General features: G+C 37.6%; 1 protein-coding gene across 2 annotated transcripts in view; it reads left to right on the top strand.

Moving 5' to 3' along the window:
* Positions 1-25,114, top strand: part of LOC114644471 (exportin-1) — a 163,649-nt gene that overhangs the window by 34,010 nt on the left and 104,525 nt on the right. For both annotated transcript variants that reach the window (XM_051919672.1, XM_051919673.1), the window contains exons 3-4: positions 23,210-23,311; positions 25,049-25,114. The exon at positions 25,049-25,114 is cut by the window's right edge and continues 7 nt beyond it. In XM_051919672.1, the coding sequence (XP_051775632.1) occupies positions 23,210-23,311; positions 25,049-25,114 (168 nt within the window). The remainder of the gene's footprint in view (positions 1-23,209; positions 23,312-25,048) is intronic.

Genomic DNA, 25,114 nt, shown 5'->3' with positions numbered 1-25,114 from the left:
CATGTATGCAAGTACATAATTTGTATCCATCACAAATTATATAAATCATAAAACATGTATAACTTTTATTTATGAACCTGTTTTGTGATATAGAGCAATAATGAATCAGGAGCTTTGTGTTTCCTTATGAAAGTCAGAGAGAGAAAAAACAATGTTTACTGACTGGCAGGCAAGGTGCTGAATGCAGCACATTCAGTGGAAATTTTAAAAAGAAGTAGAGAAGGTATGTTTTTTCCCCATCCATTTTTGTTTTATGTTATTTGAGTTGTTTCTTTGTGGTACAGCAGTTTATGAAATTGTTAAATTTTAAGTGGGTTACAGACTGTTTAAGTATTTCCTATGGTTTCTTGTTTGCTTGGATGTTAGAATGGTTTGGTATTGGCCAAGTTCAAACAATTTAGCTCAGATTCCTGTTGAGATAAGGCAGCGTTGTGGTTTTGTTGAAGATTTTTTTAATTAGTTGTTTCACTTTTATGAACTAAATTGTCTACCTTACTGTCTGTTCCTCTATCATTACTACTTTGCACATGTCCTCCTTATAGCTACTTGGTGATAATCCAGTAAGCAGTGAACAATACTCTGTACTCTTGATGTAGTATATCACCTTTAAACTTATAATGAACATAATTGCCTATATTATTTATTGCCCTGCCCTACCCACAATAATCAAAAGTGTAGTATTTAGAGCTAACGGGTATGACACTTGACATCTCATAGTAGGTCCCTGGATATTTGCTACATGTTATCTGGAGATGAAATTTGCGCTTAAATCTAATCTTGGTGATTTTATTTTGCAGTGCATTAGGACTGTACTATTTACATAGTTTTGTGATGAACTGGAATTTTGGATGATTTTGGTAGTAAAGTGGCAGACCCACTTACACATGCTCAAATTGTTGACTGTTCCCGCTGTAAATCTGCACAGCTGGTTCTCATGGATTGCCATTTCCACAACCGTTCTTGTTATGACAGCTCTGTAATATCAGTCTCTGTATATCTAAATTGTTTTTAGTTTGTTAAACCCTTTGTAGTCATTTTTGAAGTGTTAGATGCAAAGCAAGAAATCATCCTGGAAGAGGTGCTATTTCAATGCTGGACTGAAAGAATAGAAATTATTTGCCAATAAAAAAATCAAGCCCTTAACCAAAAGTTTCCTTCAGTTTCAAAGGATTTAATTTTGAGATGTTCTCCAGTCTACTAACTTAAATTTAAGTAAATGCATTCCACCATAGACTGCCTGATGCAATTAAACTCAACACTTCCATTTAATGTTGAACTGAGTAGTATTACCTGTTTAATCACTGAATACTTAATGTGTCGTGATGCATTTCAATTAAAAAAAAAAAAAAAAAAAATGCATTTAGTACTTAACATCCATCCCCAATCTGATCCCCTGGTTGAACATTGGCCGTAGCACCACCAGATCACACTATTTTAAAATGTCTTTAGCAAATTACTGGATTTAAACAAACATATTTTTTTAAATGTTTTTGTTAATGGATTGCACACAGTAGGCTCTTTTCTATTTGGCTGTGCGTCTGTGCCCAGAAAATGATTGGTGACCCATGTGCCACTTTTGTTTCTTGTCATATGCACATTGCTTCTGTGAATATCACTGACGTCTAGTGACCGTAAACTGGGCAAATTAAATTTACCTTTTGGTGCACACAGGATTAAATGTATATGAATACAATGTATGTTAAATTTCTTTCCGCTGTGCGCAAGTAACCCCTTCCTCGCTAGCTGTTATTAGATGACCTGATCACACTCTTGCATGATGTTGCACAGACAGTAGTGGTTCCACCCCCAGAATATCACTACTTGTATGCTTGTGAACACCTGTGTGTAATTATGAAGTTTTTTCATGGATGCTGCCTGTTTTATAGAGAGTCAAGTATTGTTCTACTGTATGTGCAACCTCAACGCTGAATGCACCTTCTCTTTAGTATTTGATTGCCTGGGTTGGTACCACTTAGGTCATAGACATTCTGGAAACAGAACAATCACATCACAACCCACAAAATGGAACTGTTGTGCCAGTCATTTTCCACGCTTCTTTAAAAACCACTGGAAAAACACCTGAACAATGCTTGCAAAAAGCAATTAAAAAGCTCGGGGAAAAATGCTAAATGGTGAAGTGTGAATGGTTCCTAAATAATTCTACTTTTCAAACCAAGGACTTGACAGTTTACAAGGATGCACTTAAAAGACATTATTTGCATAAAATTAACAAGTCTGGGGGAAAGGGAAACCATCCTTCAAAGGTTTTAGTTGTCCAACCTCTTATTCTGTTTCCTTATGCCATGACCTCTGTTTTTTGCTTGCTAATTTGTCATTTTAGTGTGTTGACCTCAGATCAGAATGTGATTGTCCCGTTTGCAGTTAATGGCAGTCTAGTTAGTCTAATTCTAGGTATATCCAGTCTTGTACAACCACAAACCTCTCCAATTTTAAAGGCACCTTGCATAAGCAGTGAGATTTATTGCTAGTTCAGTTTTCTGACAAACATACAAGTTTGGAATCCTTTTTCTAATTTCCTTAACAGAAAAACTTCATTTTGAATCGGTCTGCTGAGTTCAAATAGGCTACTCGGCTTGAATTTCAGCATGGAATTGTGCATCTTCTTCACATAATTAGTAATTCCTGCAAATTCAAATTTTTAATGCACAGATTTTCCTCACATTTATTTGGTAAGCACTCTTTCTTAATTGTTGCAAGAATAGTTAACACATTTTTTTTAATTACAATTTTATAATTATGTCTCATGTACTTCAGAAAATCTCTATATATAATAGTTTTGTTAAGGTTGTATGCATAGGATGTCATCTTCTGTTGCCATTGCTCTTGACTGGAATGTACAGTTGTGGAATATGGCAGTTGGCTGTTAAGTGGAGTTGCACATGTTTGCAGCAGGATTCAAGGACACGGGGCTTCTGGTGCTGTTTGTTTAAATGGTGCCTTTTAAGAAAATGAAGAAAACTGTTAAATTAACAGCTGAAAATGGACTGCAATGTATTTTTGCACTCCAATAATTCAGAAATTGAGGTAACTGACTTGGGATTGTTCAGTGAATTTGGTTTCATGTTCCTATTTTTTATTTTTTGTTTGATGCACCGATGTGCTAATTCATGGCTATGGCAAGACATTTAAAGAAACAACTTTTCTTTAAGATGTTTATATTGGGCCGACTGCCTTTAAACCTGAATCTGAAAAGTAAAAATTGGTGACACAAACAATACCTGAGGTTAACTTAAGCATTATGAAACAAAGCTGTAACCTCTCTAACTCTGAAAGCGACATTTCAGCATAAAAATTATCCTTTCCCTAGGATAACATGATTCACTTTTACATTATCTTATGGAATTTTTTATAAATGTATACTTGGAGAAACATATTTACTGACAAACTAGTAATAGTCATAATTATTTTTGAACTTGCTCCATTTCAGAGGTGCAGGGACAAAGAGCCTATCCTACCAGAAATAGGCACAATGCAGGAAAAGAGCCTGTTCAGGGTGTACTAGTCCAGTACAGGTAGGGATGTACCAATCATTCTGCCACCAATCGAAATCTGCAGATTGTCACAAAAAAAAAAAAGACTTGATCGGTGATTGATAAAATGGCTGAACACACACAAACTGTTTTCATCCCCTGCATTTCTAAGCTGTACGGTAATTTAGTTGTAGTGTTTCTTTACGCAAGGTGTTTTAATGGTAGTTGAGCCAGCATGTGTTTTTTTATTTATTTATTTATTTTTTGCAGCAAACTTCCTGTAGTGTAAAGATAAAGATGAATTTAAAATTGCAGCTTAGTAAACAATAGGCATTTTTAAAAGATTTGTTGTTGGGTGTCATACAGCATTCGTTTTAGTAAGAAACAAATAATGCATAATTAAAATGGAAATCCATATTTTATAATTACACGTCAAGAATTATGAATGACAAGCTGGTTCACCTGAAGGGGAAAAAAAACTGTATAAATATAGTAAATATATATTTTAACAGCAGAAAGCTGTAGTGCAATTAATGATTTAAATGATTAAAATCTATATGCAAAAAATTTATTCAAATATATACAAAAATACATGTATGTATAAATTTATTTTTTTTGCTAGAGAAATGGTGAAAACTACCACTTTTAAGTAAGCCTTGTTTCAGATAGGTACATTACAGAAAAACTAAACTATCACAGCTTGTAATTATGAGAAGCATTTTATTTTCTTTATGCAATATGTATTACGGTTAAATATTTTTCTACGTATTTTATTAAAAGTATGAATTTTTAGGAAATTTTAGTATTTTATAGTCACTGAACAATAGGCCTCCAGAATTTAAATTTTGTTAATAAAAAGTTAACACCCTTGGTCTATAGTTTAATTATAGAAAAACAGTTTAATGTAAGACCGTTCCAATTTGTGTCGTTATGCAGGAGGTTAGTGTAAAATTTTTTTTTTTTTTTAAATTGATTTAAGAAAAAAAAATTGAATTGGAACCGGCCAGTCAAGTAGCATGATATAAGTGATCGGCATCAGCCTTTTTTAAAAAAAAAAAACAAAAAAAAAAAACCTTGGATTCAATCCTTGACAATTTAATCAAACTGGAGTACCCAGAAGAAAAAGCGGAACTTCACACCAGTGATCACTTGCTGGATTTGAATGTACTGCAGCATACTGGATCTAAAGTGGCAGTGCTAATTAGTGTGCACTACTGTGGTACCTGAGTTAAAAATGTTTGCTACAGTATATTTTAACATGTCTCAGACTTCTTATATTGATATTCACCATTACAGCTTTGTCCTGATTGCTTAACTGTCTTTAAGCTACAGAAAATAATAATTCTCTGATATGATAAACATTATAGTATGGATAAAGAAAAGTATCCTGTGAGTCTAAAGAGGTTTTTTTTCCCCTCCCAATTTCAGAAATTTGTTAGGGTTAGTGAAACCAGTACTAGCTGGCTTGGATTTTCGAGATAACAAAGCTGTAGTGGTTCCAAGGCTGCTTGGGCATCCCTGATCTTTTTACATGTAATGAGAAGCCCTTGAAGATTCAGCAATGCTGGCAGCATTACAGGGGTAGCATCTTATCAACTTTCCAGCATTCGTGACGGCTGTTGAGCACTTAGGCCAAGTGGCCACCACAGGATTCCAGAAAGGGAAAACCAAGAATCTAATTACTAAACGGCAGTTAATTTATGCACGGCGGATGCACCAAAGCGCATGCGCACTGCGGCGCGGCGCCCCAAGTCAAACGCAGCAGCTTCGCTTTAGTTCAAATAGGGTTATTGAATTAAATGGAAACTTTACTATGCCTACGACCTGTGAACTAAACCTGAGGCAAAGCGTGCACGCCAGGTTCTACAGCCGCCCGGTCGCGACCACCCACACCACCGCATATACGAGACTCAAACCCAGTGGCTTCCCAGACTCAGTGGCTGGCACACAAACACCACAACCTGTTAACTAAACTTGCTGTGCTCCACTCTGCCAGCAGTCGGTGTCAGCAAAGGCAACGGAATCACGTCTCCACAAAACGAAACCGCCTTAGTGCACATATGCTTATTTAATTAAATGACATTTCCCCAGACGCACCCACCCTCCATGATATGTCATCCATCCAAATATCGGACGGAACAGAAACTGATTGCCATTCTTGGATTTACGATTCTCTAGAGAATCGCGGGCTTACTTGTTTAAGTAGAAATGTTGTATGCATGATTAGGACAGTCAAACAGTTTACCGTTAAACAGTTTTAATTCTTTTGAATTTGTATTCCTGCAAACCGCCATATCCAGAGTTTGGTGCCATGATGTTAGGAGCATGCACGCCTAAATTGTGCAAACCTAAGTTAGTTTTTTGGTCTTTGCTGCCATCTAAAACATCAAATTTTGTTGACATTTAGTATCAGTTTCAGCCTTCTCTCTTTTATCAACACCCCCTCATGAAAGAGTATAAATTTATTATGTTATTTTAATCTTTTACAGCAGATTTATAGCAAATTTTGAAAAGATTTAATAAGTATTTACAATTATTGAAACATTTAACATATATTTGATAAATATTGCAGTTTTTGCTGCATAAAGGCAAAAGCCTTCCTCGCCAGTTAATTTAATAATTCTCTTTTGGAACATTGAGCATGCTAGTGTTTGAAGATCTAAAACATTTAATATATAAAATATATATGGAACGCTAGGGTTTCCAGTTGCGATCGTTGTGATCACTAGTATTTCAAAATCACACCTAAGAAATACAGGCATCAATATTTTCATTCTTTCTTGTTATTATTTTAGATTCAACAGTTGGGATAAGCTACTAAATTGTATTGTGTTGTGCAAAAATTAAAGCATTTCATTTTCCTTAGCTTGAAGAAATAAACTAAGCAAATTTTCATCCAATTTTCTTGTCTGCCTAGTGCCCTTCATGGTCCTAGGACCACAGAGTGGATCCTGACAGAATTTGCCACAAGGCAGGCATGTTTGCAAAACAAATTACTATTACATGAATACCATGATTATTTGAACTTTCTGTGTCTAAGGGGAGGTTGAAATGTTTGCTTCCTGAATGCTCATCCTGCATTTGGTTAAAAACTTGCTGTATTCATTATGAAGGGGCAAGCTTAAAGGGAAGCAATGGACTGCCTCCCTCATGGGGCTTTGTGTTCAGTTGCATTATTTGAATCCTGCTACACTTGTGGCTTTGAGGTTTTAATTCAATTTTATTTGCTTTCATGCTTGCAGTTTTCAAATTTAATTTTGTGTGTATAACCCTACATGTGTCATGCATTCATTTTACAATTAGGCTATAGGTGGCAGTGACTGTACTTGTGTGAAACAGTAATGTTTTCTGAGTTGTGCAAATATTTGAAGCATTTGAATAATGATTACCCCAGTCCTTTTTTCTAACTTTGTGATTTCCAATTCATATTCCAACATAAGCTGCAATGAGATTGGAGAGCAGCTGAAAATGGAAAGCAAGAACACACAGCACCACAATACAAACGTGAAAACTCACAATGCACATTCAAAATTCCTATCCTGACATTAAACAGCCTAATGCCGAATCAATAAAATTCAACCTTACCTAAGCTTATGTGATTAAGATCCCTAAAATGGAACATTTGAAGCTTTTGACTAATTCAAATGTGGCAATGCCTCCTGATCTGCATGTGGTGTATCATACAATTAAAATACTCTCTCGCCTACAAAAATCAAATTTTTAAATAAAAGTATTATATTGACAGTGTACTGTCCTTGATGCAGTTTTAATGTGAACATTTGTAATAGTCTAGTACCAATTAATCCTTAACTCTGTTCTAACCTGAAAGTACATTATAGAATGTTGTCTTGTTTTGCCGAGTTATTAGGCTTTTCCTGCTCCACTCACCTTTAACATTTTCACTTACTAAATTAAGATAGTTACTACTGAAAATTAAGGCACATGATCTCATCTGTTTTGAAAGAAAATAAAAACACCAGGAACCTGGTTAGCTGTTAAGATATGTGCATCATCTATATATATATATATATATATATATATATATATATATATATATATATATATATATATATATATATATATATATATATATATATATATATATATATATATATATATATATATATATATATATACACATATAAAATCCCTATGTGCGTCCAGGTGTCCGTGTGTGGGTGTCTTCTGATGAAGTGCGCATGCGCGGGGCACAGTGCGACGCGCGATATTACTGTCAGAGAAAGTTAGAGGCGTTTTACGGGAATACAAACCAGTATTACTGCGAGAGGAAATTAAAGGTACACAGTACAGTGACGCATATTACAGCCACATACAAGCCAGTATTACTGTCTGAGGAGATTAAATGCATATTACCGACGCGCACGCCTGTATTACCGCCAGAGAAAATTTAAGGTATATTACGGACGTACAAGACGGTATCCTTCAATAAGAGCGCGCACAAAAAGGCGAGCCTCAAAAGGGCGACCTCAATTGGGTGCAGCGAATAAAGGCGCGCTCAATTGAGGTCGCCCTTTTGAAGCTCGCCTTTTTGTGCGCGCCCTTATTGAATAGAGCCGTACAAGACAGTATTACTGTCACAGAAAATTACAGGCACACAATACATGGCGGCAGCCCACGAAGAGCGGTCAGCTCTGCAAGTAAACATCAACAAAAGAGAGGCTGAAAAAAAGAAAAATACGACCAACAAAAAGAATGAGGTCAAAGTCCCTTGCCATTTAATATAGACTGTTCCTACTAATGTTTATGCACTACTGTTCTAGCGCCCGTTATTGTAACGGGCTAAATGACTAATATACAAATAAATGGTAAAGTACATGGAGTAATTAAAAAATGTAATGATGAACAAAGCATTAGTTATTAAATATAGTATCATTAGTTGTTAAAGTTCATGTTGGTCTGCTTGCTTCTCCATCTACATTGTTAATCTCCAAATGAACTGTATACCTGTCCTTTAGAATGGAGCTTGTCAAAATAAACCAAAATCATATTCTTTTTCCTTTACGATCAAATCACAGTAAGTACAAATAGCAGTTTTTTTGAAAAAGTCCATGGAAACATGGTGAAACATTAATATTGGGGAATAGTCATAATCAATAACCCCACATGTTGAGTTGAGAGAATCATATAAACAAAAGGCCCATTATGAAACAATTCCTCTTAATAAACAAAGGTGTTGGCCTTGAGATGCACTATTTTAGAAGTGAATCAATTTATTCTTACCAAGTTCTGCAAAATAGTTTTGCAGTGCCTCATGGGAATTATTTTTTACCCATTTATCTAGTTTTAGATAATAAAATGCAGCACTCTCCCTTGGAGTTCCTCTAGTTGAGAAAGCTAGGTTGATATGAAAGAAATGTGGTATAGGTGATAACCTAGGAGTAGGTGGCTTGGCCAGAAATTGTGTGTGTATGTGTGTGTGTATACATATATATATATATATATATATATATATATATATATATATATATATATATATATATATATATATATATATTATAATATGATAGAGAGAGAGATACAGTAGTCTGGTTTGTCACGCTCAAACACAGCCACAGGAGTTGGTATGAATATACAACTGTCGCCTGCGCTTGGGGTGATGACACGTGCATGTACTTTTACGTTTTATTATTATTTATTTTTTTTTTTTTGAACTTGCTTGTACCTCACTTTTCAACCCAAGCAGATATATTGCAGTTTTGTGTTGCTTGCACTTTGTATGTTCACTCAACTTACCATACATTTGCCTGAGACAGGTTCCACCCTGTTCTGCTCAATTTGTGCCACAGCTGCACTCAATTACCTGTCTGTTTTGGACAAGATACAACCTGTCCTGTCCCTCTTAGTTGACACCTCTGCAAGTCCACCAATATAATAAAACTGCTAGGAAGTAGTCGGGTTGTGTTTTTGTTCAGAAGTATACATGCAGCTAGTAACTGTATTATTAAATAATATAGAATTTTTTTTTCTTTTTACGCACAAATGCACTTATCTGTCAAAATGCTTGTTAATTCTCTCTGATTCAAATAGAATTGACAACACAAGATAACTTTTCCTGCCCTAACTTACCCATTAGTGTAAGCCATATCACTCTTGGCAATATTAAAGGTTTTGGGTCTATTATTGAACAGCGTTCATGTATTCATCGGTACACAAAGACATTACCTTTTAAGGCACAAATACACTGACAGAAAATGTTCAGGTTTTCTGGTAACCTTTAGTATACTGGTTAAAGGTGTGTGTGGTGTTGCGGGTCTACAGCTCCCATCAGGAAGGCCAGTTTTACATAAACAGTCGCCGCACTCACGGCTTAGTGAGGGGACATGGTTGTGTGGCTGAAGCAGGTCCTAGGGAATTTGTGGTGTGGACGTTTCTCACCTAAGTGCACATTAGAGATGATCTGCATCCGTAATTGTTCCTGGGAACTGCGGATTGCCACAGCTGCCACGTCCTCTGAGGCGGTTAGAGGGGTAGAAAAAAAGAAGATAAAAGAGAAAAGAAAACTGAGGTTGCAGGAGTGTGGAAGAAAGCAGGAAGCAGTATGGAGCGAGAACTGGTGTGAGTGAGAGAGCAAGAGTGTGCTCGCAGGCAGGCAGGAGTGTTTGGCCGACACTCAGTGGGGCAGAAGGAAGCGGTCGCTCCAGCTGAACAAACAACAAGAAGCTGGAGTGACTGGTGAAGGACGGCTGGCTGCGTAAGGCTGAAAAGGCAGTGGGAGTTGGGACGTGGGTTCCCCAGCGTGAGAGCCCTGGTCGTTGGGGATCCCAAGTCGTTTGGTGGAGCCTACCGGATCCAGGAATCGGTGAGGTGAACTGACCAGCAGAAGTGGACAGTAGTAAGGTCAGCTGCAGGAAGGGTAACTCCTCTGTTAAGAAGCCCGTATGGGAGAAGCAGGGGAACCGCCAAATAAAGGAAGACACCGGGCTTGTGATTTTAAAAGGTCTGCTTCCAGCATTGTTTTAACCTCGTTTTAAAGGATTGTTGTTTTTTCTATTTATTGATTTTTACCTCCACGTTTCAATTTTCTGGGATTATTTATTTATCGAATGATTCGAAGAGCACTACACTTTATTTACAGTGGTGTGAAAAACTATTTGCCCCCTTCCTGATTTCTTATTCTTTTGCATGTTTGTCACACAAAATGTTTCTGATCATCAAACACATTTAACCATTAGTCAAATATAACACAAGTAAACACAAAATGCAGTTTGTAAATGGTGGTTTTTATTATTTAGGGAGAAAAAAAAATCCAAACCTACATGGCCCTGTGTGAAAAAGTAATTGCCCCCTGAACCTAATAACTGGTTGGGCCACCCTTAGCAGCAATAACTGCAATCAAGCGTTTGCGATAACTTGCAATGAGTCATTTACAGCGCTCTGGAGGAATTTTGGCCCACTCATCTTTGCAAAATTGTTGTAATTCAGCTTTATTTGAGGGTTTTCTAGCATGAACCGCCTTTTTAAGGTCATGCCATAGCATCTCAATTGGATTCAGGTCAGGACTTTGACTAGGCCACTCCAAAGTCTTCATTTTGTTTTTCTTCAGCCATTCAGAGGTGGATTTGCTGGTGTGTTTTGGGTCATTGTCCTGTTGCAGCACCCAAGATCGCTTCAGCTTGAGTTGACGAACAGATGGCCGGACATTCTCCTTCAGGATTTTTTGGTAGACAGTAGAATTCATGGTTCCATCTATCACAGCAAGCCTTCCAGGTCCTGAAGCAGCAAAACAACCCCAGACCATCACACTACCACCACCATATTTTACTGTTGGTATGATGTTCTTTTTCTGAAATGCTGTGTTCCTTTTACGCCAGATATAACGGGACATTTGCCTTCCAAAAAGTTCAACTTTTGTCTCATCAGTCCACGAGGTATTTTCCCAAAAGTCTTGGCAATCATTGAGATGTTTCTTAGCAAAATTGAGACGAGCCCTAATGTTCTTTTTGCTTAACAGTGGTTTGCGTCTTGGAAATCTGCCATGCAGGCCGTTTTTGCCCAGTCTCTTTCTTATGGTGGAGTTGTGAACACTGACCTTAATTGAGGCAAGTGAGGCCTGCAGTTCTTTAGACGTTGTCCTGGGGTCTTTTGTGACCTCTCGGATGAGTCGTCTCTGCGCTCTTGGGGTAATTTTGGTCGGCCGGCCACTCCTGGGAAGGTTCACCACTGTTCCATGTTTTTGCCATTTGTGGATAATGGCTCTCACTGTGGTTCGCTGGAGTCCCAAAGCTTTAGAAATGGCTTTATAACCTTTACCAGACTGATAGATCTCAATTACTTCTGTTCTCATTTGTTCCTGAATTTCTTTGGATCTTGGCATGATGTCTAGCTTTTGAGGTGCTTTTGGTCTACTTCTCTGTGTCAGTCAGCTCCTATTTAAGTGATTTCTTGATTGAAACAGGTGTGGCAGTAATCAGGCCTGGGGGTGGCTACGGAAATTGAACTCAGGTGTGATACACCACAGTTAGGTTATTTTTTAACAAGGGGGCAATTACTTTTTCACACAGGGCCATGTAGGTTTGGATTTTTTTTCTCCCTAAATAATAAAAACCATCATTTTAAAACTGCATTTTGTGTTTACTTGTGTTATATTTGACTAATGGTTAAATGTGTTTGATGATCAGAAACATTTTGTGTGACAAACATGCAAAAGAATAAGAAATCAGGAAGGGGGCAAATAGTTTTTCACACCACTGTATTTGGACACTTGTTTTTGTTTGTTTTTAATAAAAGCATGTGACACCTTTTTACACCATCCTCTTGCTCCATTTGTTGTGCCTCACTGCCAAGCTCATCGGTGACATTACCGACGGTGACGGGTTCAGGGCTCCCCAAACGCAAGATGGGAGCATGGTGCGAACCCGCATCGTCAGTGTGTTCCAGACAAACCCCTAAATCCTTACTGGAAAAATTTCATCCTGTGTTCTTGATCTGGTATATTGCATTATCCTAATCTTACCCTTCTGACATTAACTCCAGGTAAAGAAGTAGTTGTGTCCTCTGAGTACATCCTCCAAAGTTAATGTAATGTGTGTGCGAGTTGCAGTACCACCAAAAACTTAGGTGGTGTGTGGTACATGACTTGAGTATCTTTGTTTACTATCAACATAGTGACATACTGACAAACATGGCTGTTAGAACAGCTGGTATGAAATAGCCTGCTCTTTGAAAGTGGATGTGGAAACATGCAAGATGATTTGGAAGCAAATTTGAGACAGATGCATCTGGGCAAAGAGGAAAATGTCCAGGAAAAGAAGTGGGGATTCGGCCAAGATAACCCAGTGTGACGGCAAGCCGCATTGCAGTTTCAACAGGATCAATGTGAGTGCTTTGATGTTTGAATGGTTTGGTGAAAGAAATCATCAAACTTAAATGCTGACACATGAAAGTATTCATGGTGCTTTTCTTCATCAATTTCTCACATAGGCAATACAAGCATCGCACGTTCCCTATCGTAGTGACGCGATACATGTAAAGGTCTCACATACCATCTTCAGTGTCACTGTTGCCATTTCCCCTAACCCCCCACCTCACCACCACCTTTGCAACTGTATCTTGCACTGCCACCTGGTGTAATCCTGTAAATTTACATAAAGTATGCATGCAAGTATAGGTGGTACACAAACATGCGCATCATGTAACATCAAGTATATCCTGGTCCTAAATGGTGTATACCCTGAGATTTATTGTGCTGAACTATCCATACCATTGTTATCATTACTTAAAATAGTTTCAAATATAATTATTGGAGGAAGATTAGAACAACTTTGTGTGTTTTTGTTTGAAGTCCTATATTTGAAATGCATTCCTATTTTCAGTTCAGAGTTCTATAAAAGGTGAATACCCAGCAACTTCATAAACTAAGTACTGTGTATGTTATAGCTTCCTGAAGCGCATATATTGGCATTTATTTAGTAGAGAAATTATATTTAAAAAAAAAAAAAAAAATCCCTATTCCACAATTTTATCCATTCCGTGATAACAGGATCTCTGAATAAACCATCCCTGTGGTTCTGAGTACTTTTAATAGAATAAAGTGGCAGAACATATAATACATTTGTTGGTCAAAATCATTTTGCATTACTCTTCTAAAAATCTAACATACCAAAAAGGCACACATGAAAAGTTATCATTAGAATATCAATTTGATTTGGTTTGATTTGTCTTCAATTCTTTTTTGTATACATTGATCTATTTGTATGGAATGATTACAATAAAATTAATAAATAAAAAAAAGAATATCAATTCTGTATTGTGTAATAAAGTGCAAAAAGGAATGCAAACTCCATTTTTCTAAAGCAAATTTCAGTTCATGAATAAATAAATGTTCGATTACCAAGGTAGTGCAGTTTGAATCCAATAGATTGAGATAAGATCTGCTTAGCAGAACAAGTACAAAATCAGTTTTTTCAGATTATATAACAAAAACTTGGCCAAAAAACTACTTTGAAGTGAGAATAAAGTAACATATCATAAACCTCATAACTAGTAGCTAATAATGTTAGCCTGCTTATTATATGCTATTTCTGTCACACCGTACATTTAGATTATATCACAATTACTTTTTTTTTTATTTTGTAGGCTTCAAAAAAAAAAAAAAAAAAAAAAAAAAAAAATCTTGCTACTTGGCACTAACCTGCTACAACATTGTTGCCAAGGTGATGGGTCCTTTATGAAGTCCAGCGCTCAGGAATATAAATGACTGTAGAATGCAGCGATTTACCAATAAGAACTAACAAAATAATTAAAACTTGTGGCACTGTCTTGGCTGCGTCTTCATAGAAAACTCTGGAATGCTTCTGTTTTATGTGCTCCTGTATAGTTGTTCTACTGCAATGAAACACCATTTCACAATTTAGTGTACAGAACACAGTAATTTGGCCTTTGCTTAAAGTACTACCATACTTTAGAAGTCCAGTCTTTTACACAAATGATCTGCAGATGAACTAGGCATTGCCTTGTTGATCTCTTGAAAGATGGTAAAGACGTGATCCTTTTTTTTTTTTTTTTTTTTTTTTTAAATAATCGACTACGTTAATGCTCAGAAACCTAACTAGTTTTGGAGCATTGTCTTTCACCCACTCAGGTGTCTATTCATCAAGTAGAATACAGTGATCCCCCGCCTATCGTGGAAGGTACATTCCAAACTCTTCAGTGATTAGGTGAAAATCCGCAATATAGGAACACCATATAAATAAAATTTTTTTTTTATTATTATTGTTTAAGCCTTAAAATACCCCTCCCACATACTTTAAACACGTGTAAACTTATTAAAACACAGGTTGTAAACACGTCGGGCTAAGGATACGAGTAACATCTCTCGATTATATAAAAAAAATCTTGGCAGGGAGACGAGGCTTGATCTTCGCGGAAGACAATTGACATCCCGTGAGAGACATTTTAACGTCACGCAATACTAGGCAGTGAGACAGAAGGACAGCTGCTGTAGAGGCTTTTAAATGATCGATGTGCAGAGCGAAAAGCAGAACAGGCATCTTGGCAGAAGCAGCACAAAGCCAGTAGCTGATCCATCCGCTTCTCCTTAGCGTGCATTCAGCTCCACCCCTTCACAATGCGAGTGGGAGAGATGCAAAGTGGCAGGAGCGTAGCACACCTCCGGGGGGGTTGAGCGAAGCGATTGAGACCAGGGGCCTCATGCATAACGTTGTGTGTAGAATTCACACTATAACATGGCGTACGGACAAAAATGGAAATGTTCGTATGCACAAAAAAATCCAGATGCATAAATCTGTGTGAACGGCAACTTCCACGTTCTTCTGCTACATAAATCCCGGTCATCATGAAAAGTAACGCACGTTCACGCGCCTGCTGCCACTCCCCCACTCCTCCCATAATTACGCCTCTTTGAATATGCAAATCAATATAAATAGCCCTTAAGCTCAGCCTTCTTTGAAAAGACAGTGGAAACAACACGGGGGGAATAGAAGAATTTCAGCGAATACCAAGTGGAGGCAAAGAAAAACGTATTATTTATTGGTTTGAACAGTGGTATAATCAAAAAAAGGAAGTTTATCGAGTAATAGTGTCGGAGAAATTCAAAAGCTCAAGTTCACAAAGTTGCACAATGCCGAAATAAAAACTTTGTCAGATATCAAAGTCGCCGTGAAAAGGCGAGTCGTAGCCCACCGTCTGAGCGTCATATGAAAACTTATTAGGGTACAGAGAAAAAAAAAATAGGCACACAGTGGGGAGGAAAAAAGCTTGAAATGTCAACTTTAATCTTGAAATTTCCACTTTAATCATGTAGTTTATTTTGTCATTAAAGCAGATCATCATAAACTTCATCTTAAAATCGTTTAGTTACGATGGGATTTGAGAAACTAGTAAATTAAAGTAGCACGTTAAATGCTTTTTGTATTTATTCTTCTATGTGCTCTGTGTGTGAACCACTACGTGATTCTTAAACGGGCTTTCTCTTCTTCCGACAGGACACAGAATCCATTACATTCGTGATATTACAGCTCTCTGAATAATTATAATACTGAGATGTATACTTGATATTATTTTCATGATGATAGGAGTTAAAGCATGTTATTAAACATGGGAACATGGTGGCGCAGTGATTGTTACTGCCTCACGCAAGATGCTTCGATGAATGAATTTATTGTAGCAGTACTGTCTCTTTCAAACTTACTAACTCTCAATTCCTGTCCTTGCTTTTCTTTCTCCAAATACCCTATTGCCTCACAATCAGCTCTGTAATAGACGTTAAGCCATCTGTAAGCTGAGAACGCTAATTCTTCAAAACTTTTAAGGAACATTGAAATATCTTTGTAGTACATGTTTTATTATTCTTTCTTTCGATTCTTCCAGTGTCGCGCCAGCCCCAGCAAGAATACAGCGCAAGGCAGAAATGTTCACGCCAGCTCCTCGCTAGCGCAGCGGCACCATGTCCTCACATGTTTAATTTATTAACAATATAGATTATTTAAACGAAGTTAGTTTTATCTGTATAATAAACATATTTTGCTGCATTTCATTTTAAAAATGATATTGTCATATGTAAATACGAGCTTTATAAAGTGGCTCAGGTTCTGCAATATTATAACTATTGCAAGTTTACAGTGAGGTAATTGTACTTATGGTACAAACAGTTCTACAAGATGATGGACTTATTGAGTGTGTTTATAGTTCTTGGAAAGTAAACTGTTTCTGAACCGGGAGGTCAGTACAGGAAAGGCTCTGAAGCGTTTGCCATGAGAGCAGTTCAACAGACAGCATGGCTGAGGCAGCGTATGCTTGATGCTGTATACCGATTAATCTCTCTAATCAGCTGCTGTAGAGCTGTGATTCCTCACTCAAATACAGTCATATAAATATAAATATTCCGAGTGGTGCAGTGAGAGTAATATGGAAAAAGATGATCTGCTGTGGCAACCCCTAACGGGAGCACCTGAGCGAAGAAGAAGAATGTACAGTGAGAGTAACAACGCTACAGCAGCTATGGTATTTAGAATAGTTTGACCATTCTGTGGACCATTATATTGTTACAGGTTAATTACAATCGGATGCATTAACCACATTTTGTTTATTAGTTTAATTTCAGTGTATTTATAAAGCAGTGTCAGGGATGTGGATCTAAAAAAGAAAGGGAAATCACACTGGAATAGTAGCACTACTTTGATGCTGGGTGCCGCCAGTTTGCAAAACTGAGTGGAGAACTTGTGTACACCAAGCATTTAGCTACCGTGAAAATGTGTGTGGTTTTACGCCAAGTTTAGGTTTTATGTATCTCGATTTTTGTGTGGACACTGGCTTAAGCAACATTTTTGTGCGTTTGCACCGTTTATACATGATGCCCCAGATCATCTCGGAGAGACACTTTGATGACATGCAAGACTAGACATTATAACCTTGGGACGCAAAACCCGTGAAACACTGATTTTTGCACATCACACCCTACTTACAATTTTAAAACAAGTTCACTGACGTCTACTCTGCCGCTAGCATTCTAAAGGAGAACGAAGTGGCAAAATGACAGCACAACACACAACTGGCCAGCAGCTGAACTGATTGCATCTCTTTAGCATGCGTTCAGACCGAACCAACCCCCTCACAATGCGAGTCCTGCAAGAAAGATTTAACCATGCCTGGGGCAGGTAATAAAGGACAAATATTGTTTTTTCAAAAGTTTTAAAGTAAAAATTAAATTAATGCATATGTAACAATTCCCATGAAAATAACAATCTCTTTAAATTGTTTATCCGGTAAATCAAACCTAGGAGTGGGCGAGCGAAGTGAGCACCCCCCTAATAGTAGTAGTAGTAATACATCTGCGATGTAGCGGGGGTGCAATAGCTGAACAGCGATATAGCGGGGGATCACTGTACAGGGCTTCGTTTTGGAAAACATCCTGGCCTGCAGACTTTGCTGTACTGTTCCATAACAGTTTTTTTCTTTATGCTTTGATTTACCACTGGATCGAAGTAAAAAAAAATTTAAACTTCAATATGCTACTAAGCAAATTATTGAATTTCAATACCATTTCTGATACCCAATACAGTATATAATACATCTCAATAAAAATGTATTTAAATAAATTGCAATTCTGTATGCATTACCCTGTTGAAAGCAAATTCGAAATTTTAGTCATTGAAGCTTAGGAATGATTGAGGATAACGCCATATAGTAGTCAATAGCTTTGATGTTAACTAGGGATGCACCGATACCGAAACGGGTATCTGGTATCTGCCTCGATACCACATTTTCTAAAGTACTCGTACTCGTTAAAAGTCCCCCGATACCGGGGACCGATCCCACGGTCTGAGAAATGTCTATGTTTGAGCGGCGTGTAAGGGGTTAATCACAGGCGCCGAGTGCCCGCCCCGGCTGCAGCTCAGAACGGGGAGAAGGCAAGGCGAGACATGTCAGCCGTGTGGAACTATTTCAAAGTGAATGAAGATGTCAAAACAAAGGCGGACTGCAAATTGTGCTCAGCGAAATTGTCCAGAGGAGGCTCAAAAGGTAGTGCATTTAACACAAGTAATTTAATCAAGCACCTAAAATCCCAACATGACAACGAGTACAAAGAGTTTACCCACGCTTCTAAACCAACACAACCCACACTGCAGCAAACTCTTGCAAGACGAGAGAAAATGTCCAGAGACAATCCACGTGCTGTGAAAATAACACTGGCAATTATCGAGTACATTGCATTGAGTGACCAGCCACTCTCATAGGTAGAAAATGTGGGATTCCTGCGTCTCCTCCATGTTCTGGAGCCCAGATATGATGTCCCAAGCCGCCGCTATATGACTGACACGGAGCTGCCTAAACTACACGACTCAGTGAAAAAACATATTTACAGCCTACTGCAAGCCGCCTCTGCGTTTAGTTTCACCACGGATATTTGGACAAGCAGTGTTAGCCCCGTGTCGCTAATTAGCCTAACCTCCCAGTGGATAGACGAGAGTTTCACGCCGCAACGAGCCATATTACATGCGAAACAATTCCGCGGCTCGCACATCAGCCAGGCTATAGCGCATGTGTTTGAGGACCATGTTGTCCAAAGCGGCAGAGTTTACAACAAACTGAAAAAAATACTTGAGTTGCACTGTCACTGTTTAAATTTTTTTTATAATTATTTATTCTGTAATATGTTGCATACAACATGCTTTTCATTTTAAATAAATGAAAATTAATTCCAAACTAGTTCCTTGTTTTTTTTGTTAAATTATATGACTAAAGCTGTTACCTGTAAATTTAAATCATGTTTTTATTAAGTACTCTGTATCGGCGAGTACTGAAATGCAAGTACTCGTACTCGTACTCGTACTCGTTTTCAAAAAAAGTGGTATCGGTGCATCCCTAATGTTAACCTTAGTTTGTACTACGGCCCATCCTAAAAAAATTTCCCAGCTGCTTGCAGTCATATTCCTGCCAGTAGACTGGATTCCCACTCCCCTTGATAACAGGAAGTCAAATCACAGTTGTTGTGCTGAGCGGCACAATTTGCGCAGACCTAATCTGTGAAGGGGCTGCCACAACCAGCCGTGTGTGTGTACATAATATATAAAAATGTAAAGTTGACTGATTTGACTCGCACTCTCACCCATTCATCAACAAAAACGCTAGTTCCTATATAGCTAAAAAGCTGCGGTTTGGCAGGATGGTACATCTAGGGCAGTAGAAATGTGCTAAGAGAACATTTTGGTTTAAAAAAAAAAAAAAAAAATGCCACCAAATCTTAATGCCATGATGGATTTAATTGAAATTTGATGACATACGTTTAGCAAGTGCTTGCCCTACACGGTGCTATGAGTAGTACATTGCGTGCAACTGATCCAGTAAGAAAGGTATTTATTTATCATTTATCTGTAGAGGAGCACTAAAGGGGCAGCAGTGAGACAGCCCCCAAAACAGGAATGGTTTAACGGGTGGAGAACACTGACATTTTTCCTTCATTTTTTTTCTGATTGTTTCACTGGTTTTGCATTTGGCTACAGTCAGTGTCACTACTCGTAGCGTTAAGCGATACCTGGACCCTACAGAGGTTGCACAGGTAGTCCAACTTCTCCAGGATGGCACATCCATACGTGCCATTGCCATAAGGTTTGTTGTCTCCCAGCACAGTCTCCAGGGCATAGAGGAGATTCCAGGAGACAGGCAGTTACTCTAGGAGAGCTGGAGAGGGCCATAAGAAGGTCCTTAACCCATCAGCAGGACTGGTATCTGCTCCTTTGGTCAAGGAGAAACAGGATGAGCACTGCCAGAGCCCTACAAAATGATCTCCAGCAGGCCACTGATGTGAATGTCTCTGACCAAACAATCAGAAACGGACTTCATGAGTGAAGCCATGGAGAATGTTATGCTGCCTGTAACATTGTTCAGTATGACTGGTTTGGTGTGGGTCCGTGATGGTCTGGGGAGGCATCTCCATGAAGGGATGCACAGACCTCTACAGGCTAGACAACGGCATCTTGACTGCCATTAGGTATTGGGATGAAATCCTTGGACCCACTGTCAGACCCTATGCTTTTGCAGTGGGTCCTGAGTTCCTCCTGGTGTACGACAATGCCCAGCCTCATGTGGCGAGAGTATGCAGTCAGTTCCTGGAAGGTGAAGGAATTGATACCATTGACTGGCCCCCACACTTACCTGATCTAAATCTAATCCAACACCTTGGGGACATTTTTGTTTCTGTCCATCTGACACTGCCAGGTTGCACCTCAGACTGTCCAGGAGCTCAGTGATGCCCTGGTCCAGATCTAGGAGGAGATCTCCTAAACCCCAGGACGCCATCTGTCATCTCATTAGGAGTATGCCCCGATTTTGCCAGGCATGCATACAATCTCGTGGGAGCCATACAAACTATTGAGTACGATTTGGAGTTGCTGCAAAGAAATTTCAGCAAAATGGATTAGCCTGCTGCATCATTTTTTCTCTTTGATTTTCGGGGTGTCTTTGAATTCAGCACTCTGTAGGTTGATAGTTTTCATTTCCATCAAACATTGTGGCATCCTTTTGTTCCTAATACATTATCCAGTCCATATCAGTAGAGATCTGATGTGTTTTCAAGTGTTCCTTTTATTTTTGAGTAGTTTATATAAAATTTATTATAGTGCCCCACACCTCTTCATCCCCACAACAGAGCATTGTTGAAAGTGACGTCATCAAAGTTTTTGTTTTTTGCTGTTGTGATAAGTTTTCATTGTTTCGCTGGTCTGCGGTGGGTTGGCACCCTGCCCAGGATTGGTTCCTGCCTTGTGCCCTATGTTGGCTGGGATTGGCTCCAGCAGACCCCCGTGACCCTGTGTTCGGATTCAGCGGGTTGGAATATGGATGGATGGATGTTTCGCTGGTTTGCAGTGTTTATCTCATAGTATGTCCTTTTTTTATTTTTTTGTTTTTCTCCCTATTTGGATTGTATTTAGACATATTGCATTTACAATAGACACATTCCCACATCTATTTTAATGTGGATTATTTTCTGAGAAATGTGTTGCCAAATCCTTAAGGAGTAATCTTGCAGTCTTTATTTCAGCAACCTTAGAAACTCCAATCCCCCCATCAAATCCCACAACCCAAATAACTGTTTTCAGTAAGATCTGCTGTTGCAAACTCGCATGTGAAACCTAATACTATAAAGGAAACGCATCTGTTTTGCTCATTATTCCCTATTGTGATGTTTTATTTGACATAATCTTTGAAGCAAGACTCGGGCAGCTGGACCGTGGCTGTATAATGCCCTTGGTCAAGCGTGTACTTTATTTTACTGTCAAGTATGTAACAATAAACCTGAGAAACTAATTACATTTTTATCACTGCATAGCTTTGCCTTTTCTGGATAAAGTTGACACTTATCTACCTGCTTATCGTCCTTAAATTCGCAGTACCAGTCAATTACTAAACATTACTGGATACCATCATTGGTGATGTCCAATGAATGTATGTCTCATGTTCAAGTGTAAGCAGCTCATGAGCCAATAGCCTTTTTTTTTTTTTTTTTTTTTTTTAAAGAAAAAATTACAAATCGTATATCAAAAGTACTTGCTTACATTGATGCACCTGATTCACCAACATCACAGCAATCGAAACCCATTGACTTAGAAATTTTCCCGAGCAATGCAAGGTAACACAGCTAATTTCTATTGTAATACACAGAGGAGTAGTGCTACTGTTTATGAATTTGAGCACTGAAACATTGTAGCCTTACATTATGTAGCAAATGTGATGAAATATAATTTAAGTCACAGGTAACAATATAAAAAGAAACTCTCTACGGCAGTAGACTTTGAGGTGAGGGTTTAAATAAAACGAGGAGTGACAAAAGCCCTAGTGCTAAAGATTGCTGTCCCTGAATGGACAATGTGGAATAAACTGTTCAATAGGTAAAAATAACTGCAGGCCCTCCCCATCTTAATGTGTTAAATGTTTAACAGACACACAAAAAAAAATCTGCATGTTAAGTGTTACATCTCTAATTTATACTCTGCAGTTTACAGGATTAAGTAATAACATTGAATAAGTAACATAACATTGAATAATGTTTCTGTAATTTAGATGTCAAATACTGTAAGAAGTGTGGCTGCAACTTGACCATTGCCCTTTGGTAGCCTATTAGGGTGAACTGTGAAACAATAGAATGAGCCTAGAAGTGCATTTGTAAAGTAGGCTGTACTATTGATCTCATGAGAATTGAAGCAATTTTTAAAGTCTTATAATATGTATTTATCGATATTTTGGTACTTTGTTTATCCATAGGTAGGGTTGTGAAACGGTGGCAAGTGGTGACAGTCTTGTGAAGTTACAAAAGTGCAATTTCTGAAAAGTGATTTTTAGCTTTCAAGTATTGACACCCGATTTTTTTTTTTTTTTTTTTTGTGTATGCCCCTACTTTGACATTCATTTTGACAGGTACAACTTAACTGAATGATATCAAATGATTATTGCATGAAAGTAGTTTTCACGTAACTCAAATATCAGTGATATTTTTTAAAGTATGTCCAAGTTCATGGCTGTCAAAATTCAGTAAAGGACACAAATGGCCTTTTGTTGAAGAATATGCAGGAGGTGGCATCTTTGTGTGAATATGTGTAGTGTAACACTTTTTTTTTTTTTTTTTAATACATTTTATGGTATTTTATCTGGGCACGAATATGTTATTGGTCTTTTTTTTTTTTTTTTTTTTCCTCTCTTAATTGATGTTGAAAGAGTTAACCTGTATGTATAATTGATTTTAGCAACGAATGGCCCAGGAGGTGTTAACACATTTGAAAGAACATCCAGATGCTTGGACAAGGGTTGATACAATTCTGGAATTTTCCCAAAATATGAACACCAAAGTGAGTAACTTGGAAAATGTGTGCAAGTCCTTTTATAGTGGCTAATTATTGTACTTTAAGGAAGTCAAAGGGTATGTATTTAATTCAGTGATGGAGTGTATCTGTGTCCTTTTTAAATGGCCAAACTGTTTAATTTGGACAATGAGTTATGACGACTTTTTTGGGAGAAATAAATATAAAGGTTTAGCATGAGTTTGGGTTTATTCCTGAGTGTTTAAGGCTTCCTCAAAGTAATTAATATTAAAAGACTGTTTGTTTTTTTTTTTTTTTTGCTTGCCTGTAAAAGTTGCAATATATTACTGACAGACATTACTAATGTTTGAGTTGATTTATCAACAGTATTTTAAAATACACATTTTTGTATCTTGAAAATTGAGATCATTAGAGGAACAGAAAGAAAACAAAAGGTAAACTTTTCTTAAATTTGAATTTGTTATAGTGCATCAAGTTAGCACTTACATTTGGCATTTTAATTTAATTTTTTGAAGCTGTTGCTATTTGATATTAATGTTCAATTATGTTGATTGCTTGTAATAGGAAGAAAAGGGTGTCTTCCTGTGCAACTGACACAGCTAGGCTTTGACGGCAGGCCTCCACAAGGTCTACCCTTTTGATTCCCTTTAACTGAATTCTGTTCATCAAATGTATTGTTCATTGGGGATGGTGGGGGGTGGGAGGGTACAGTGGTGAAAAGGTTTCATAACACCTAAGTATTAGAAAGTATTTCCGCCATATGGATCATTTCTTTTCATGCTTCTGTTGTGTTTTGTCTTACTTTCACAACTTATCTAAACTAACATTCTGAAACTTTTTGTTAGGATTAGGTTAATCTCTAGTTAAAGGTGCATTGTAAGATACCTTCCAATTTGTTTTTATGTCATAATGTATTGAATTCAAAAAATTAAAAGCAGCTTAAAGTTGACTTACATGGGTTACACTATCTTTGCTTGTACATGAGTGCACCTTTAATTAAAATTAACATCAATGTGTCTGCTTCTTGATATTTTTTTCACTGTACCGCAGTTACCATGGATGTAGCATGTTTCTTCTGTCATCTATTAATCTTGTTTTCAAACAGATGATCCTTAAGGTTGAAATACTGTTAAAGTTAGAATACTTCACTAACCATATCAAAGCACAATCCCATTTTCTTTATTAGAAATATGAGGTGGGATGGGGGAGGGGTGGTATTGGATCAGAGGATGTGAAAAAAAGCCTGTGGTTTGTCTTGCTGTTCCTTAAGAGAAACACCAGCTCAAGGTGTAAACATTTACTCTTATCTTTGGCAAGGTGCTGGCATCATTTGCATCGCTATGGCTATGAAGACTGGGGACACTGATATTTAGTGTTCTCTGACATTGCCAGGTCTCAAGTTAGACTGCTTACCAGAGATAAGCTGGTGGTATTCCGTAAAGTGCATTATTTCTCTAATGCCCACACTAGCATTGTAGCACAGCTGGAGTATCATCAGTTTATAAATGCACTTTTCTTTTCGGTTGTGTTTCACTTTCTGCTCTGGTGTATACCTGGTTAAACAGCAGGATTTTCCATGGGTTAATGTAAATGTAGATGGTTTTTAGGGGAATCATATTTGCATGTGACTTAAGTAAAAGTAAATTTATCTGCAAATTTAGTTTTGTTATCAGTGAGGCATAATGCAAGAGCAATTTTTTTTTTCAGTATTGGGTCTACATTTTGTATCTTTAACTCACTAACTTTGTTTTTGTGTTATTACAGTATTATGCACTGCAGATTTTGGAAACTGTTATTAAAACCAGATGGAAGATTCTTCCCAGAAACCAG

The sequence above is a fragment of the Erpetoichthys calabaricus genome, chromosome 15 (genome assembly GCF_900747795.2).
Source record: "Erpetoichthys calabaricus chromosome 15, fErpCal1.3, whole genome shotgun sequence".
NCBI lineage: Eukaryota > Metazoa > Chordata > Cladistia > Polypteriformes > Polypteridae > Erpetoichthys > Erpetoichthys calabaricus.
This window is presented reverse-complemented; position numbering and strand designations above follow the sequence as displayed.